Below are 20,050 nucleotides of genomic sequence, written 5' to 3'. Positions count from 1 at the left end.
TGGAAGGAAAACCAGGAGACATTGGGTTGACTTGAAAGCCACAGAATCAAACTGAAATTCAAAGTGTAGGTGTTTTAATATTAAACCAACTCAGTTTGATGCTTAGGAGACCTTTCTGTTTCTCTGACACACTAAGCTCAAAAAGTGCAGGGAGAAGAACAGTCATACTCCCCTATTTTAAAAATTGTATTTTGAAATCATTTTTACAGCAAGGACCTTGTCTATGTTAGTTACTGTTTGCCTTTGATGAGGAGGAGGAGTAGGAGGAGGATAACGAATAATGATGCTGATGATAAATGGGTAACATTTACTAAGTGCTCAGTATGTGCCAGGTACTGTTCTGAGCACTTTTCACAGACTAACTCGTTTGATCCTCACAGCCCCCTATGAACGCAGGCTGATGCTATTATTGCCCCAGTTGGACAGATGAAGAAATTGAGCTGGAGAGAGCATAAGTCACAAGGTTAGTAGCGGGTGGTGTTGGGATTCAAATCTGGAGTATGGCTCCAGAGCCCAGGCTCAGATGTGCTCTCCTAAGGCTGAGCACAGTGTTTGACAGAGAGGAGCTCCTCGCTGAACGAATAGGAGAAAGCTTTGATCTGGAGCCAGGAACCACACCTTCTACTCCTGATTCTGCCACTGCCTCCCTACACAGCCCTAAACAAATCCGTGTCTCTTTCCACATAAAATAAGGGACTTGGATATTGATATTAATAGCAATAGCAAGAGATAGTATTTGCGGTTCTGATCCCTTCTGAGGTTTTAAATAATTTAATCCCCACAATGATACAAGGAAATTGAGGCAGACAGAGATTAAGTCACCTGCCCAAAATCTAGAAAATGAGAGAGGCAGGATTCAAGGCGCTTCATTATGTTCCTAAACCATGCTCTCTAGCCCAGGTGGCTGCAAGGAGATGCCCCAGGGGCCAAAAGGAGCAGTATGGAACAGACAGACGTTGGGCTCCACCTGCCTATTTCCATCAAAGCAGCTCTACGTATCTCTCTTTTGTAGAATGAGTTCCTATTTGACATTTCCCTTGAAGAAAGGGTCTCTGCTAAAACATAAAAGGTTGAAAACCACTGGCCCAAATAATTCTGAAATTTAATGAGACTCCCAGGTATAAGCTTGGACTTTTCTGGTAATCTTAGCTCATTATGACCACATAAGATGGGGACCAAGATTGCGTGTAAGAACAGTCCCAGCTGCAGAAAAGGTCAGACGACACTGCTAAAGACAAGCTCCCACCTACCTGCTCCACTCGGATCTCAATCTCTCCATTCACCTTCTTCCCATGGAAATACTTTGACCTGTAAAGGGGAAGAAATCAGCTGAGTAAGGATGCAGGCTGTTTTACTCTTTTCTCCCTTCTCCCACAGGCCTTACCCCAGAGGTGCATATTGAGACACACCCTCGGCCATCCTACTGTCTCCTCCCACCTTCACTGCTGATTTTCTCAGTCTTTTTTTTTTTTTTTTTTTTTTTGAGATGGAGTTTCACTCTTGTTGCCTAGGCTAGAGTACAATGGCCCAGTCTCAGCTCACTGCAACTTCCGCCTCCCAGGTTCAAGCAAATCTCCTGCCTCAGCCTCCCAAGTAGCTGGGATTACAGGTGCTCGCCATCGCACTCAGCTAATTTTTGTATTTTTAGTAGAGATGAGGTTTCACCATGTCGGTCAGGCTGGTCTCGAACTCCTGACCTCAGGCAATCCACCCATCTCGGCCTCCCAAAGTGCGGAGATTATAGGCGTGAGCCACCGTGCCTGGCCAATTTTCTCATTCTTTATAGGTGGTGTGTGGTAGAGGGGAGAGGGTGGATGAGAAGACTGGAGGCTCAAGTTCTGGTTCTGTCACGTCACTTGACCTCCCTGCATCACAGTTTTAGCATCTGTAAAAGAATGATATTAATAATTGTGCTACAGGCCGGGCGCTGTGGCTCACACCTGTAATCCCAGCACTTTGGGAGGCTGAGGCAGGTGGACCACCTGAGGTCAGGAGTTCGAGACCAGCCCAACCAATATGGAGACACCCCATCTCTACTAAAAATACAAAATTAGTCAGGGGTAGTGGCGCATGCCTGTAATTCCAGCTACTCTGGAGGCTGAGGCAGGAGAATTGCTTGAACCCAGGAGGCAGAGGTTGCGGTGAGCTGAAGATCACGCCACTGCACTCCAGCTGGGCAACAAGAGCGAAACTCAGTCTCAAACAATAATAATAGTAATAAAAATTGTGCTACATATTTCTAAGGGTTACTTTAAGGATTAAATAAGAAAAAGGATCCCACATAAAAAGGTTTGAAATGATGGCTATGCTAACTATCTTAATCTAATCATTATACATTACATGTATCATAACACCAATACGTACCCCATAAATATGCAAATTATTGTGTACTGATTTTAAAAGAACGAAAGGATGTTTATAATGTTTTATCCATATTTATCTTAAATTCATGATTCTCATCATGTTATCTTCACATATATGTTAATCCTGTGTCCCCTACCCTTTGAAGGCAAAACCACAAATGGTTTACCTTGGTATCCTCCAACCCTCCAATTTAGTCTTCAGAAATATGTTGAATGTATAAAACAATGATGATTGCTAGAAAGTGTGTAATTTAAAGTCTTTAGAAAATACAGTTTTGTTCGATCCAGTTTCATTCTCAAGTATATATTTTTGTGTTCTTTTAACATTAAAAATGTTATGGCATTTTAACTCTTAACAAAAATCAATGTTTTAGTGATGCCCATTATCCATATCCAAATCTTCTAACTATCCAAAAAAGAGAATCCTACATAAATAATGCAGTATTGTTTTATTGAGTTTTACCTATATACCCCATATACTCCACCAAAGACTTATTATTGATCTATCCACTCTCACCCATTTCTCTATTTTTCTGTGTGTCTAATAAAGCAGTCCTCATTCATTCCTTTGTCCATCTGCCATCCATCCATTCATCCATCTGTCCATTCGTCCATCCATCTATCCTTTCTTCCTTCCTTCCTTCCTTCCTTCCTTCCCTCTTTCCTTCCATGGACTTTCTTCTACATCCCTGCCTCCATCTTCTCCATCATCAATACATGATATCCCTATCTACCCATTGCTTAGACATCATCCCTGTACTCACTGATTCTACATTTTAATTATTTCTCAAATTCATTTGCCTGGTCATTTTTCTCCATAAGCACCCTAATCCTGACCTATGATTCATCTCTCTACTGAGAGTCTCTTCGTATTGTTTTCATACTATTTATTACAATGACAATTAATTATAATTCATAGCTGGGTTTAATGCCTGTGTACCACTAAACTACAACACAGCTCCTTGAGGTCAGAAACAACCTATCATATTCATCATTTTCTTCCTCACACCTACTAGAGTGCTTAACACATAGTAGGAGCTTGACTAATATTTGTTAGATGAATACATGAGTGAAGAGAATGATGAAAAAACCCTTGTTGAGTATCAACTCTATCAAGCCAGAAACTCTGCTATAGAGTTTAACGTACATCCTTTCTCATTAGTGCTCACAACCACCACCACGAAGTAGACATCGTTATTTCCAACTTACAGATGAAGAAACTGAAACCCAGAGAGACTAAACACTTTGCCTAAGGGATTTGAACCCAGGACTTCTAATTCCGTATCTGTGCTTTTGCTCAACTCTGAAAAATAGCAGTGAAAATTGGGGTCTTTATGGGTTTGGATATCGTCTCACAAAAAGTAACAAAATTTCCATTTTCTCTTTCTGATTATTGGTATGATGACACTAATAGTTCTTGGTGACTTGCTGTGAACTGGGCATTGTGTTAAGCATTTCCATAAACTTCTTTGGGACAGAGATAGCTCTTTGCTTCCTAATACTCATTCTCCCCTTTTTCCACAGTAAGAGAGTTGACAGAGTGGTACATAAAAATGTGCACCCCAACTCTCCCATCGGCTGGGTGCAGCCACAAGATTGATTTCTAATGGACAATTTTTTAAGCATTAAACAACCTTCTTAGTCTCCTATTCTTTTCCTTGGAAGATGGGTGTCATCACCCATTTTTTTCAGCCTTCCATTTGTGAAAGAATCCTTTTTGCGAATTTACTAATAGCTTCAGTCTGTCTGCTTCCAAAGTCTCTCTACCTACTCTTAGCTGATGCCGGTGAAGTTAATCTCTTCCCAAGACTGACTGACAGTTCTGATATTAGCACCACTTTTTCTTACATCCTGATGGGCTTAGATGTCAACTAGGCAGTACTTTAGTAGGAAAGGAACTATTAGTGTGACTCGAAAGCAAGATTTTGATTTTTTTCTCTCAGCAATGGTCTTCAAATAAATGCCTGTGTGGACAGCCTCATGCAAAGAGAATCTTTTCATATAGTTTGTGAATTTTAGCGTGAATCCTTAAAGGTGGTATCGGCAAATTCCAGACACAAGGACAGGCCCATGTCTAGTATTTACAGTGCCTGGGGCAAAGTGACAAATGGAAACCTGTGTGTCATACGTCTAATATTTAAAATTGACAAAATCAAGCCAGCAAACATTTAAATAAAAGATATCTGTCCACCAGGCATGGTGGCTCATGCCTGTAATCCCAGCACTTTGGAAGGCCGAGGCAGGTGGATCACGAGGCCAGGAGTTTGAGTCTAGCCTGGCCAACATAGTGAAACCCCATCTTTACTAAAAATACAAAAAATTAGCCAGGCGTGGTGGTAGGTGCCTGTAATTCCAGCTACTCGGGAGGCTGAGGCAGGAGAATCGCTTGAACCCGCGAGGCAGAGGTTGCAGTGAGCCGAGACTGTGCCATTGTACTCCAACCTGGGCGACAAGAGTGAAACTCCGCCTCAAAAAAAAAAAAAGAAAGAACTGAAAAAGAAAAAAAAGACGTCTGTCTCCCTTCCTTGGCAGATACAACTTCATAATGACCTTAAAGATTCAGAATGTAGACTTCTGAGAATTCTTTGCGCTCTACCCAGCACAGGGTAGCATGAGGATTGCCAGCTCTTGGTTCTCAGACCTCACCCAAGATCCTCCTTAATTCCCCACCCACTCTCCTCTGTCCTGCATCACTGAGGCTCCTGGTGCGGGTATGTGGATGACCCAGACCACGTGGCTAAGCTTCATCTACTCCCTTCCCCTCCCCAAATGGTTGTCCTTTGGCCACCTCTTGGAAGATGGACCAAGAAATTGGCCTATATAGGCCCTGAAGTTGGGTTAAGGTCCCTTTGAGGAGGGAATTCTAGAGTTTGGGTACCCAGGGCATGGCTTAAGAGTGCAATTTGCAGGGTCTTGGTGGGAATATCCCCTCAGTCCTAACTCCTCTGCCTGTCAAAAGAGGTGTGGCTAATAAAGACCAGAGCAGGATCCAAGGTAGGTGTCCTTTGTGGATTTAAACAAGTCATTAGCTTTTAAATCCAAGCTCCAAATTTAAAAGAAGTATTTGGTGGGCCTGGGACCGGGAATGGTAACCTATGATTACAATCACCGGCATACTGGGAAAAAAAAAAAAAACAAAAAAACATGGATTTGCAATCACACAGGCTTGGGCAAAATCTCAGCTCTACTACTCATCCACCATGTGTTCTAAGACAAGACACTTAGCCCTCTGGGTCTCAGTTTCCTCATTTGTCAAGTGGTGATAGTAACTACCAGGGAAGAGTGTGGTGAGAAACTCACATAATCCTCTATGCAACAAGGCAGTAAAGTGCAATGGCTTCAGGGCAGACAGCCTGGATAGGACCCCCAACTCCTCCACTCGCTTGTGCAAGCTTGGGTAAGCCAACCTCTGAATGCCTTAGTTTCCACACCTAGGAAATGAGGATAATAGCAGTAGCCACCTCTGAGGGTTGTTATGAGGATTAAATGAAACAAGACATACAAAGCACTGAGAATAGTCCCTGGCACATAATAAGCTCCAAAGTGTATAGCCCACGGCCTGAAACAATGCACAAGAGCAAAGAGCTATCCAGTGTTTACCCTGTACCTAGTGGGTGCTGCATGGCGGGGACCCACAAATAAAACAATCTGACCCTCTTGGGGGTTACAAAGCAGAATTATGACTCACCTTGATCTGTCTCATAGGTGCAAAGAGTGATGGCTGGTGATGGGGACAAAGAGGTGGCCTTGGTCTATAAGGACAGCCAGCCCCTTCACATCCTTCCTCCTATTTGACCCTCATGCCAACCCTGAGGGGTGGTAGGACTGGGATCACTCCCCACATGTTCCAGATGGAGAAGTCTCTGCTCAAAGCCACACGAGTGATCTGGGTACCCAAATCCTAGAGGGAAGAATTTCCAGCCTTTCCTGGAGACACTAAGTGGTCTTTCAGATTTTTTGGATCCAGTCCAGAGCCCTGGCGTCCTTCATGATCTGGACCCTGCTGACTGGGGGTCTGCTTCCCCTCCGGTTTGCTGTCTATTTCATGGTCGCATCCAACTTCCTGCGCTTCTCTAAATACTCCCTGTGCTGTCATGCCTCTGAGCCTCTGCACAGGCCATCCCCTCTGCTTGGCGCTTCCTTGACTGTCTCTGTCTCATGTTCCAAGATCCCATGAGTGATATCTACTCTGTTGAGTTTTCCCTGACAGCACCCCCTTCCCTGGCTGGGCTGAGCGTCCTCCCTTGGTTCCTACAGCACGCTGCACTTACGACCATTCCAGCCCTTATCACTCCACGTTGTTATTACACATCACCTATCTGCCCTCTGCCCCCAAACATCTAGTCTGTGAGCTCCTGGAAACCAGAAACTGAGTCTCCATGCTCACTGTCTCCAGTATCCAGCACGATGAACTAGGGCACAGCGCACAGGCTTAACAAATGTTCCCTGACCGGGTAAGGAGATACTGTCTGTAGGCCGGCCTTTCCTGGAGATACTTGACTGCCATCTACTGGTGCACCATTGTAATACATTTACAGATCTACAGCCACCGCGATGTGGGGGCATGTACCAGGCCAACCTGCGCAACTGGCATTCCTCGACTTGATTCTAATCTGGAACCCAAAGCACTTTGCACTACCCCAATACCACCCAAGCAGCTGTGGTCTTAATGAGACCTCACCTTCCCAGGAGAAACATTTGTTTTGCCCATCTCTGGAATGTTTACTGCAGGGCCTGGCAGACGGACTGGGGCTGAAGCTGAGGGTCAGGGAGTCCATCCCCCCGCCTGGCTGCAAGTCAGAAGTCTGTCTCCTGATGGGCCACACAGACTGCTGCCTCCTTGCCGGGGGCTCATTCAGGCTTGAGCCGCCTCTGAACGGCTCTGTCTGGCAGAGGGAAGGGTAGGGATGGTCTGGAATTCTAGATGCCTTTGGGGGCTGGGGTTGCTGCCTCTGTAATTGACTGGCTGTCTGACCTCAGGCAAAATGGATGAACCCGCTGTGCCTAAGGGCTCTGTCTCTCACGCCTGCTGCCTCCTCCTCACACCCTAGTATGTTCAATCTCGTAACGGGCTCCCTGAATACCTCAGCCAATCAATCAAGTCCTTGGCCTGGGGAAGAAGGTGGGGAGAGCTCTGGATTCCACGAAGATTCTGTCTCTGTGGGTGGTCTCATATTTTACTGCCACATCTGAGGCCCCAGGAAGAAGAATATTATAAAACTGGTGCTGCCTGGGATGGGAAATGCCTAGTTGGGGGAGGCAAGACAGATTGATGAGGAATGGGTATGGTGCTCTTTTGTGGCTGCAGCAGGGGCAGAAGAAGGGGAATTCATACAAACAGGATCTGTCTTCAAACAGGACTTTTTTTCCCAATAAATTGATCCTGTATGTAGAGTTAACGCAGGCAGGGCTTGGTGATGGACCTTCCAAGGAAGGAGAGGTTGGGAATGTCCTGTCCCAGGGACAGCTGTCTCTCCGCAGGTCACCCCCACTGGGGGTGGGATGGAGATAGAGAAAGATTTTCATGTTTCTGATGCAACACGTCGGTTGCTGATTTGTGGCCCAGGCAGAAGTAGGGGAGACAGTCAATGGGCCATGCAGAAAATGGTTGAAGGCAAAACATTCAGGCTTTGCCAGTTAGCAGGAGAGTCACGTGGCAGGCTGGATGGGCAGAGATGTGGGAGAAGAAAGACCTTGGAACACAGAGGGACCCAAGATCTGATGATTCTAGCTCCATTATTTTCTCCTGAGAACAGCTCACCCTCCTGGCACCTTCCCATTGCCAGATAGAGGGACTCCCCCACCCCAAACGATGGTGCAGCCTCTCAGTCCTCCATGCAATTAGCAAGGTCCAGTGAACCAGGAAGGGAAGGAATGCTCTAAGAGTGATGAGACTCCCTACACCTGTATGGGGATCTGCGGAGGCAAAAGACTGAGATATAACAGGGTCAGAGGATGTGACAAATGATCGCCACTTTTCACCTCTGAGAACAATAGAGAAGGAGACTTTTGTGGGAAGGATCTGATCACAGTTGACATCACTTATTCACTCCCTCATTCGATCACTACTTATTAAGCCTTAGGTGGACTAGGCACCACACCAGACATAGGAGTAGATACAGCAGATACAGTGGCAGATGTAGTCCTTGTTCTTGGAGAGCTTACATGCTCATTGAAAAGACAAAAGTAAATAAATAAATAAACAGATAAAAAGAATGAGTACTATGAATAAAATGCAAAATCAATGGAATTGAGAATAAGACGTGGGGTGCAGGGGAGATTGGACTTCAGTTGGTAGAAAAGGCTTCTTTGAAAGACACTGAGGCTGGGAGCAGTGGCTCATGCCTGTAATCCCAAAACTTTGGGAGGCCAAGGTGGGCGGATCACGAGGTCAAGAGATCGAGATCATCCTGGCCAACATGGTGAAACCCCATCTCCACTAAAAATACACAAATTAGCAGGGTGTGGTGGTGCATGTCTGTAATCCCAGCTACTTGGGAGGCTAAGGCAGGAGAATCACTTGAACCCAGGTGGCAGAGGTTGCAGTGAGCCAAGATCTCGCCACTGCACTCCAGTCTGGCAACAGAGCGAGACTCTGTGTCAAACAATAATAATAACAATAATAATAATTTAAAAATAAATAGATAAAGAGAAGAGTACTATGAATAAAATGCACAACCAATGTGATTGAGGATAAGAAGTGGGGTGCAGAGGAAATTGGACTTCAGCTGGTAGAAAAAGTTTCTTTCAAGGACACTGAACATATACAGATAGACCATCTACTATGTGCTAGAGTGTGCGGGCTTTAAGGAAACAAGCACAGAGACAACATAGCTAGCTCTTGGCCTCAGGGGGCTTACTACCTAATGGGAGGGACAGACACAAAAATAGAAAATGACCACACAGGGCATTCACACAAATATTACTCTCAACTCACAGAAAAAGCAGCCAACTCAGCCTGAAGGTCAGGGGTCACTTTCCTGAGGTCACGGTCCATCCATCCATCCAATGTTTGGTACCTAGTCTTTGCCAGGGCTGCAAAGGTGAGTGCAGCAGGATCTGGATGTATGTGTCTGCTGAAAGCACACAGGCAAGGACAAAGGAGGTAGGTACACCCTGGGGGCACCCGAGAGAGAGATGAATGTTCCTGGGTATGTCCTTTAATGTACAACAGGCACAGAGCAGAAGACCTGGGTTTGAGTGGGCAGCTCTGGCACCTGCCGCCTGATTTTGGACCAGCTTCTGCTTCCTCTTCTGTAGATGGGGATAAGAATATCTATTCACAGGGTTGTCAACAGGATTATATGAAGACACAGATTTAAGGGCCTCTGTAACCTGCCAAGAATGTGCTAGCAAGTGAGCTGTTCCCCGGTGGGCTGCAGGGGTAGAACTTGATCTCCCCAGGTAAGGAAGTGCATGAGCACAACTCGCCTTGGAGACAAGCCTAGGTCCCATTCAGCTATTTATTTCCTAGTGCTGCCTCAGGCCAGTGTCAACCTTCCTGAACCTTGGTTTCCTTATCTGTAAAAATAAGGACATTACTACATCTGCTGTAAGGACCCCATGAATGATACCCCTGACACACGGCAGGTGTTTAACTAATGTTCACCTCTTTCCCTCCTGTGCGTCAACATGATGGGTGGAGGGTGGAGACTAGCTGGGTATGTCCCTGAGAACATGACAGGACATTTTCTCCCTCAAAGAGGAAGAAGATGGCAGTGTCTGCCTTGCTCTAAATGAAATCCTACTTGGTTTTGAGCATGATGGAGACCTTCCCTGTCTAATCCCTGGGAGCTCCCTTCCCCTCCAGCATAGGCCTTTAGGGTAAATAGAGTCATCAGGGCCAGGCAAGGTGGCTCATGCCTGTAATCCCAGCACTTTGGGAGGCCGAGGTGGGTGGATCACCTGAGGTCAGGAGTTCAAGATCAGCCTGGCCAACATGGTGAAACCCTGTGTCTACTAAAAATACAAAAATTAGCCAGGCATGGTGGCATGAGCCTGTAATCCCAGCTACTCGGGAGGCTGAGGCAGGAAAAACACATGAACCGGGGAGGTGGAGGTTGCAGTGAGCCAAGATCAAGCCATTGCACTCCAGCCTGGGTGACAGAGTGAGACTCCATCTTAAAAAAAAAAAAAAAGAAAAAAAAAGTCATCAAACACCCACTCCCTGTGACTGCAGAGGACAGGCTAGAATGTCATCCCCCAGTCTCTACCCCTCTCCTCTCTAAAGACACAGCACTATGTGACCCTCATTCCTACAGATGTCTGCAAGTTCACAGTCTTCGTACCACAGAAAGGGTTAACATTTGGAAGGCTACATCATGCCTTCAGCAAACACTTATTGAGCATCTACTAAGGGCCCAACTGAGGAAATCCCCACAGGAAAAGTAATATACTAAAAAGTAATTCATACCAAGGTGCAAGTGACTAATATCTGATCATTCCAGAAAAGGGTTTTTGATGGCATAAGGAAGATAAGGGGATCATGGGGATATTGTGTGTCTTGTTTGGCAAGGGAATGTGGAGCCTGTCAAGGTGAAAAGTGCAGAGCACCAAAAGAGTGGCTAAGAGCATTTATTATCTATTCATCCACCCAACTACCCATCCATGAATCCATCCAACCATCCATCCATCCATGCATCCATCCATCCATCCATCCATCCATCCATCCATCTATCCATCCATCCATCCATCCACATATTCATCCATCCATCCATCCATCCATCCATGCATCCATCCACCCACCTACCCACCCATCCACCCATCCATCCATACATTCGCCCATCCATCCACATATCCATTCATCTAGGATATACTATATTCTCAGCACTGTGTTAGATAGGCCCTTGAAATTGCACTGAACAAAACAGCCCCCTTGCCATCCTGGTTTTTACTGTCAAGCCAGGAGATAGTCCCAGAAGAGGAACTAGACCAAATAGTTACTCTGACGCCTGTCTTCTTTATCAGAAGTTGCTAACTAGTAGACCTCATAGAATCCACAGTCTTGTTTTGTTGCACTTAAATTGTATAATTTTACTTTTAAAATAGAACATTCGCTAGCAAGGTGACTCACGCCTGTAATCCCAGTACTTTGGGAGACTGAGGTGGGCGGATCACTTGAGGTTGGGAGTTCGAGACCAGCCTAGCCAACATAGCGAAACCCCATCTCTACTAAAAATACAAAAAAAAAATGGCCAGGCGCAGTGGCTCACACCTGTAATCCCAGCACTTTGGGAGGCCAAGGCAGGCAGATCACAAGGTCAAGAGATTGAGACCATCCTGGCCAACACAGTGAAACCTTGTCTCTACTAAAAAAATACAAAAAATATTAGCCGGGCATGGTGGTGTGTGCCTGTAGTCCCAGCTACTCAGGAGGCTGAGGCAGGAGAATTGCTTGAACCCAGGAGGCGGAGGTTGCAGTGAGCCAAGACAGTACCACTGCACTCCAGCCTGGGCAAGAGTGAGACTCCGCCTCAAAAAAAAAAAAAAAAAAATTAGCCCGGCATTGTGGTGCACACTACTGGGGAAGCTGAGGCAGGAGAACAGCTTGAACTCAGGAGGCAGAGGTTGCAGTGAGCCGAGCCTGCACCACTGCACTCCAGCCTGGGTAAGACAGTGAGACTCCATCTCAATAATAGTAATAATAATAATAATAATAATAATAGAACATTCATATAAAAATTCGTATCTCTGACTTTTCTTGAAAATCAGTAACTCGACAACACCAGGCCCTTATTCCCATATGGCAAAAACTGGCTGCATGGCCTGCAGCTGCTGCCTCAGAGGAGGCATCAGTTCTCACACCCAACACAGTTCCCAGTGCTCCCTGTCATCTCTGCAGCCGAAGCCAAGTGGCAGATATCATCTGTCATAGAGCCTATGCTGCTGCTTTTCTTATAGCAGGGAAATATTTCTCTATGCCTGTGCTTTTTCCTACCACCTGCCCCTTCACTCACAGACTGATTTGTCCCCTCTGAGCAGCTGCACAGGCAACCCCTAATTTCGCTAAGCCTATTCTGAAGATGGCAATTAGCTCAGCGCAAATCTTCAGGAAACCCGCACTCCTGTCCCTCCTGCAAACCCAGGGCAGGAAGTCAGGAAAATGGAAATGAAGCACCATCCCTTCTCCTGCCGTCACAGATGGCTTCTCTCCTGTCGAAGATGCACGTCCCAGGCAGGCCTCCACAGGCCCCAGGGCTTCCTAGACGTTCTGTAATGAGGCTGGCATCTGCCCAGAGCCCTGCCTCCCCCAGGGCAAGGCTGTAACTCAAGCAGAAATCAACTCCACCCCAGGAGTAGCTATTGCTCAAGAAGACTCGTGCATCCAAGGGACTCTTTGGAAAGAAGGTCACTTGGAGGGCCTGGGCCAGAAAGCCAGGTTGTGGAGGATAAAACACAACTCACAAGTGAAATGCTGAAACTCCTCAGAGTTTGCCCAAGGCAAGGGCATGAGAAGTGACTAGAGAAGACATCAGAGAGAAAACAAAAGGTTTCAAGTCCGAGCTTCCTTTTTAAAGGCTTGCAGCCTGACCCCTTCATGGTCTAAGCCCCATTATTTTTCCCAAATGGGTAGCCAAGCTGTGTCTGAACACCTGCACGTGATGGGGAGCTCATTGCCTCACCCGGCAGCCCACTCAGTCTCTGGATGACTTGGTCAATTAGATGAATTTTCTGTATATTGAGCTGAAATATGTCTCCCTCTTTGTTTTCCCCCATTGGTTCCAGTTCTACCAGGTGGGAGTCTCACGAAACAAGTCCTCTAGCTGGGGGATTTCTAAACTTGGCTTTACATTAAAAAATTCATCTCAGCCAGGCATGGTGGCTCACGCCTGTAATCCCAGCACTTTGGGAGGCCAAGGCGGTTGGATCACCTGAGGTCAGGAGTTCAAGACCAGCCTGACCAATACAGTGGAACCCCATCTCTACTAAAAATACAAAAATTAGCCAGGTGTAGTGGTGGGTATCTGTAGTCCCAGCTACTGGGGAGGCTGAGACAGGAGAATTGTTTGAACCTGGGAAGCGGTGGTTGCAGTGAGGTGACATCACTCCATAGCACTCCAGCCTGGGTGACAGAGCGAGACTCCATCTAGGGAAAAAAAAAGAAAGTTCATCTCCTGAGCTCCAATCTAGATATTCTGATTCCATCATTGCAGGGGGACATCTCAGTGTGGCCTGTCCTGTATCCATTCTGCCTTCTTCTGGTAACAGCAGCTCTATTTGCATTCGCATTGATGGAAGCAAGGCTTTTTTTTGTGCAGTCCTGGTGCGACTGTCCCAAAGTGCCCGCAGAGCAAGGAGTGGAACAAGCCGGGCTTGTTCTTCCCCAGGAATTTGATTTTTGAACAGAGAGAAACAAGGATGAAAGCAAGCAGGAGCTGATTTATCCCGAGATTGTTCCTGCCACCTACATCTGTGGAGGAGTCTAGGGATCCAGGGACCCAGCGGCCCCATCTTTCTGACACTCAGGTCTCCCTGTTTTCCTTTGCTTCTGAGAGCTTCCCCATACATTTTCAATAAACCTCTTTTGTTTGTTTGTTTTGTTTTGTTTTGTTTTGTTTTGAGACGGAGTCTTGCTCTGTTGCCCAGGCTGGAGTGCAGTGGTGCAATCTCGGCTCACTGTAACCTCCACCTCCTGGGTTCAAGTGATTCTCCTGCCTCAGCCTCCCAAGTAGCTGGGACTACAGGGTCCCGCCACCACGCCCTGCTAACTTGTGTATTTTTAGTAGAGATGGGGTTTCACCATGTTGGCTAGGCTGGTCTTGAACTCCTGACTTTGTGATTCACCCGCCTCGGCCTCCCAAAGTGTTGGGATTACAGGCGTGAGCCACCACGCCCGTCCCAAAGTCTATTTCTTTTTCGTGCAAAGAACTGTATCCAACACAGAGGGTGTAGATGGTGCCTGGGAATCTGAATGTCATTGTGATGGAAAGTCTTTTGGGGGCCATGCTCTTAGTCCATCCTCACTGTTTAACATAGGAGAAACAGAGGCCAGAGAAGGTGATCCCTCAGTACCAGCCTCAAGACCCCACAGCATCTGCAGAGTTCTTTAGAAAGGCAGCCAAGAAGAGAGAAATTTAGGAAGAAACAGCACCCATCAGATTTCTCCCCACACTCTCTTCTGCTCAAAGACATTTCCTCCAGATTTTCTAGCTCCTATTTCCGAGGGTGAAGCTCTCCCGCAAGACTCCACTAGGACGGGGGTAACAACTCTTCACTGTTCCCCCCCCTCCTCCCCAAAAGAGCTGGGTAGGAAGCAGCAGAGGCACCAGGCCGCTGGATTGGACGGCGTGTAGACCTCACGGAGAGGGGTCAGCACTTGAAAAATTCCTCAAGTCAAAGGGCTCGGGGCTTGGGTGCCGCACAAGGCCCTCACTGTGTGCACATTGTCTCCCTGATAAAAGGGGCCGGGCCTGGGAAAACGGAGCCGTCTCCAGGCGACGGGGTAGGCTGCTGAGGAATGCCCAGGACCCCTCCCTCCCCCAGACACCAGGGCCAGGACGGCGAGGGGGTAGGGAGGGGCAGGGGGTGCAGCGTGGGTGCCCAGAGGGAGAGGAATGAAGTTCAGAGCCCCTCCAGGTGGTGTTGGGTGGTGTGTTTGAGTCATGGAATGAAGCAAGCAGAAAGTGACAAAACTCCCTTCATTAGGCCCTTCCTATCTCCACCCCCAGCCCCTCCAGCCATCCCAGAAACTCCTTCATTTCCCCACGCAAACAGGCAGGGCCTGCCCTTGTTCAAGGAGAGCCTTAGGGGTAGGGGAAGCGGTGGAGAGAGGCACAAGGATTTCGTTCCTCAGAGCCAAGTGTCTTCAACAGAGAGTTGTGTGTCTCCACTCTAAGCCTCTCAACCAACTCTAGGAGGAGGGGACTGACTTGGAGTCAGCACCTCATCCTCCCAGCGAAGGGACTGCCAGCCTGCCAGGATCTTGACACCCTCCTCTAGGGCTTCTGGAAGACGGCCCTCCAGCACATCCAGCTGAGCTGAGAGGCAGGCCAAGTGGCTTCCTTCCCCCTGGCTTCCACAATGATTATATTCACAAGCAATTAGTAATTGCAATTAATTGTTAATAACAGTTACCATTTCAGGGCCTCTTAGGACAGCCTAAGCCATGTACCAGCTCCACCCATGTCATTATCTCTAATCTTTCCAGTTACCCTTCCAGGAAGATATTCCATGACCCTGCCTTCCTGCTGAGGAATGTGAGGTTCGGAGGTTGCATTTGCCCAAGGTCACATAACTGAGAAGGAAAACAGGGACCAGAGCCCACAGTACCCAGACCGTCTGGCTCTGGACTGTCCCTTCAGCTTTGCTCCCTCCCTCCTTGCTGGTGACAGACAGTCCTCGTCACAGGCAAGGAAAGCTACTCTCTGAGAATGGGGTCAATAGGGAGATCTGGTTTGGCTCTTCCAGCCAGAAAACAAAGCAGCTCTAAGGCCAACCTCTCACTGACCCCATGGTAGCAGAGCCAGCAGTGTCTCTTATTGCTGCCCTCCATAAGCAGAGAGGCCAGATAAAATCCAGGACATCCAAATTTTCCATCCAATCCAAATTTCCAATGAACAATACATCATTTTGTAGTATAAGGCTATCCCAAATATTGCATGGGATATACTTAGACTCATTCATTGTCTATCTATTAACTGGGTGTCTTGTATTTTTATTTGCTAAATCTGACAACCCTACCCCTAAGCCACTGCTGGTGGTGCCAGCTCTGAGTCCACCCCCCTATCCTTCCTCCAGGTGGCACAGGTGGATGCAGAATGTCCTGATCATCACAGGGCTGATCAAGCCCAATACAGTCCTTACAGGGACAGGCCAAGATGCCCTGCAGTCCTCATGCCTTTGGTCAAAGCAGCCTGAAGCTGCTTTTTTTTTTTTTTTTTTTTTCCTGAGATGGAGTCTCCCTCTGCCGCCAGGATGGAGTGCAGTGGCACTATCTTGGCTCACTGCAGCCTCTGACTCCCTGGTTCAAGCGATTCTCCTGCCTCAGCCTCCTGAATAGCTGGGATCGCAGGCATGCACCACCACGCTCAGTTAATTTTTGTTTTTTAGTAGAGACAAGGTTTCACCATGTTGGCCAGGATGGTCTCGATCTCCTGACCTTGTGATCCGTCTGCCTTGGCCTCCCAAAGTGCTGAGATTACAGGCATAAGCCACCGCGCCTGGCCCTTTTTTTTTTTTTTTTTCCTAAAGGAAATGCTGGCCTCTGAGTTACCAGCTGCACCAGAAGGAGGGGAAGCTTTGTAAATAACATACAAGTATCAGGTGCTTTCCTTGAATTCCAGGGCAACTGAATATTTTCTAAGGCTCTCTTCCAGGGCATCCTTAATCCTGAACTTTCCCTTTAATAGTAACAGCATTTGGCAAGAGTATCCATTCATTCCTTAAATCATCCATCTATCCCGGCCTCCCATCCATCTATCCTAGCCAGGCACTGTGCTAGGCTCTGAGAGTCAGGGGTTGCATAGGAAAGGCATAAACTCTAACTTTGAGTCAGAGCTGGTCCAATATGGACCAAACAAAGTCACTCACACCTACATTGAAAAATGGCCGTGGAGGAGAGGAACTCAGCATTCTCACTGGACACTCATAACATCCCTGCGAAGTTAGTGGTATAGGGAAGATGATGGCATTGTGATCCCACTTTACAGACAAAGAAACTGAGGTGCCGAAAGGTACAGTATCTTGGCCAAGATCACAGAGATAGTGAGTGGCAGAGCTGGGACTTCAAGCCCATGCTACCACCTGCCTAGAGTTCTCTTGAGTATTATCTTCTTTCCCATTTAACTCTCAGGAATATGTCTGATGTGTGTTAGGAAATCACATCTTTACTATCTAAACAAAGGGGAAAGAACAGAAAAGATCTTGCCTGAGATCCCTTGGTGCTTTAAAAAGAGGAAAATATTCTATGCACATCCAAGGACAATTTCTGTAGAAGGTCCAATTTGCAAACCTGAACTCGTAAGTATGTGTATGGCTAAAGGAATTCCCTTTTCCCTGGACACCCTTAATGCTCTGGCCTCCCGGAGGGCTCCAGCAGGGCGGGGCCGCCTGGCTAGAGGTGGGGCGCCTTCCTCTGAGGGTGAGGTCACCGGAATCCTGTGCTTGGCTTTGCACTGTAACATGGAGTGCTGCCACCCATTGCCTAACACTGCTCTCAGATGCTGGGTGTGTGCCGGGGTGTGAGGCCCCAGGGTCCTGCTCCCCAAGGCCACTGTCCTCAGGAGCAGTACAGGAGGGGCTGAGCTTCAGGTGGGAGAGATCAGGGAGTGGCATAAGAACTGCGGTGCCCAGGCTGGTCCTTTGGATGGGCCTGAGCCAGATCACAGATGTTACTGGCATTTGCTTTGATTTTGGACTCAGAGCCTCAGTCTTCCTTACGTATACAATGAGAATAGTATTAGGGCCCCACACAGTTATTGGGAGGGCTAAATTAGAGAATCTGTGAAAGCCATTGAACCCCTGGTCAGGGGAAGTGCACAGATGCTTGCCAAAAGATGATGATGCACACATGACCCCATCCTCAAAGAGCTCTGTCATTCATGTGCTTGTTCAGTCATTCGACCAACACTCTTCAGCATCTATCTTGTGCCACACACTGAAGCAGTAGCAGTGGTCAGCAGGAGAGTGGCACCATCAGAAATTCCTTTCACGAAGTTAGCCCAGTTCAAGTTCCAGCCCAGCCCCCCTTCTGTCTCCTTGAGCAGGTGCATGGTTTCTCTATGCTCTGCCCCCCTCACCTTTAAATGAGCCGATAGTCAACTCCTGCTCATTGGCAAATGCTTAACAACCAGTTCTCTGGATGGGGGAACAAAAAGCCCTGCTTTCTAGCATTTGCCAATTTCCACAGTGTAAATGCTCCCGCAACAGCCAATGTGACTTTCGGCTGGACTGAGTCAAGGTGAGAGGGAAAAAGAGAATTTTAAGAATGCCACCAATGTCATTCCTCAGTTTCACTGTCACACCCCCAACCTTGTCATTGCCAGTAACACACCACCTCCCAAATTCCTCATTCAGTCAACAGGCATTTCCTACGTACCTATTATCTGCCCTGTTCTAGGCATGGGCAAATAGACACCATGTAGAAGTGGGTGGGCAGGTAGTGCTGAAGGGCACACAGGTGATGACCATACAGCGTAATAACTCTTGGAATATCTAGAAATGCACAAGGTGCTTAACAATGGGCATCATTAATCCTTGTTTAGTAGGAAAGTGTAGTCTGATATTCCTCCACCAGATGGATGGTAGCTGGGGAGGGTTTCGGAGGGTTTCAAACCAAGGACACCCTTTTTATTTCTTACCCAACAAATAAAAGAAAAAAGAAACCATTGGGAAGGGTGGGCAATAAAAGCAAAGATAACAATAGATCATTGTGGAAATGGAATAGCAGATATTCTGAGAAAAAGGCTACCAGCAGAGTAAGAGGACGGGAGAGCCAGGGCTCCAGAGGCCACCCAGGCAGGACTGCAGTGAGCTGGGGAGGAAGAGCTTCTATCCACCGCTCCCCCAACACCCCTCCTCCCCATTCTATCCAGGCTCCAGAGACCTTGTAGGATAAACTGAGGGCGGGGAGGTACACCAGCTCCACCTGTCTTTTTTATTTTTTGGGTCATGTTAAAGGTTTTGATTTTGAAAATCAAACCTGGGGTTCTGGTACATTCTATAAGAATAGTTTAAAAAAAAAAAAGTCCCTCCATCCCCCTTTTTAAAAACAATTTCAAATAGCAGCCTTACAATGACTCTGGCATCCTGGTAAGTAAAGAGTCAAGATTTTATACAGAGGTGAATAAAAATAGAAATTCTTCCACCGTGTGTTCTGTGTTACTGATCCCTAAGGTGAGGTGAGTTTCAGACTCCATTATGCACAGGACAAGTTATCCTGCTTGGACGAGGGTAGGGCAATGACGTATGATAACTGAACAGTTACTGTGTGTTGAGCTCCAGGAATATTAAGAAGAGTAAGAGACAGGCCTTGTTCTTGCAGAAGAGATGATTATAATACAGATACAGGCCGGGGGCAGTGGCTCACGCCTATAATCCCAGCACTTTGGGAGGTCGAGGCGGGTGAATCACGAGGTCAGGAGATCGAGACCATCCTAGCTAACACGGTGAAATCTCGTCTCTACTAAAAACACAAAAAATTAGCCAGGTGTGGTGGTGGGCATGTGTAGTCCCAGCTACTCCAGAGGGTGAGGCAGGAGGATGGTGTGAACCTGGGAGACAGAGCTTGCAGTGGGCAGAGATCACGCCACTGCACTCCAACCTGGGCGACAGAGCGAGACTTCATCTCAAAAAATAATAAAAATAATAATAATAATAATAATACAGATACAGTGTGGTATGTGTGCCCACAGCATAAGGAAGTATGTTTTAAGTTACTCGAGGGAGGTCAATATTAACACTGCAGGGTGGGGGGCGTCAAGGAAGACTTCTCAGAAGAGGGGACACCTGAGCAGGATTTCAAACATGAATGGAAACTGGCCAGGTGTACAAGATAGGGAAGGGTATTCCAGGTAACAGGGAACAGAATGTACTAAGGCGAAAAGGTGTGTTTGAGAACTACAAGCTGTTTACTCTTCCTGCAGAATAAACAGCACAGGGCCAGGCACGGTGGCTCACATCCATAATCCCAGCACTCTGGGAGGCCAAGGCAGGCAGATCACTTGAGGTCAGGAGTTCGAGATCAACCT

At 47.2% G+C, this 20,050-nt stretch overlaps 1 protein-coding gene across 7 annotated transcripts in view; it reads right to left on the bottom strand.

The window, feature by feature from the left end:
• The window catches only part of SYN3 (synapsin III), a 548,186-nt gene that overhangs the window by 468,366 nt on the left and 59,770 nt on the right, over nucleotides 1-20,050 (bottom strand). For all 7 annotated transcript variants that reach the window (XM_074003894.1, XM_005567484.5, XM_005567485.5 and 4 more), the window contains exon 3: nucleotides 1,251-1,308. In XM_074003894.1, the coding sequence (XP_073859995.1) occupies nucleotides 1,251-1,308 (58 nt within the window). The remainder of the gene's footprint in view (nucleotides 1-1,250; nucleotides 1,309-20,050) is intronic.

The sequence above is a fragment of the Macaca fascicularis genome, chromosome 10, assembly GCF_037993035.2.
Source record: "Macaca fascicularis isolate 582-1 chromosome 10, T2T-MFA8v1.1".
NCBI classification, from domain to species: Eukaryota; Metazoa; Chordata; class Mammalia; order Primates; family Cercopithecidae; genus Macaca; species Macaca fascicularis.
Note: the sequence above shows the minus strand (reverse complement) of the source record. Positions and strands in the feature narration are given on the sequence as shown.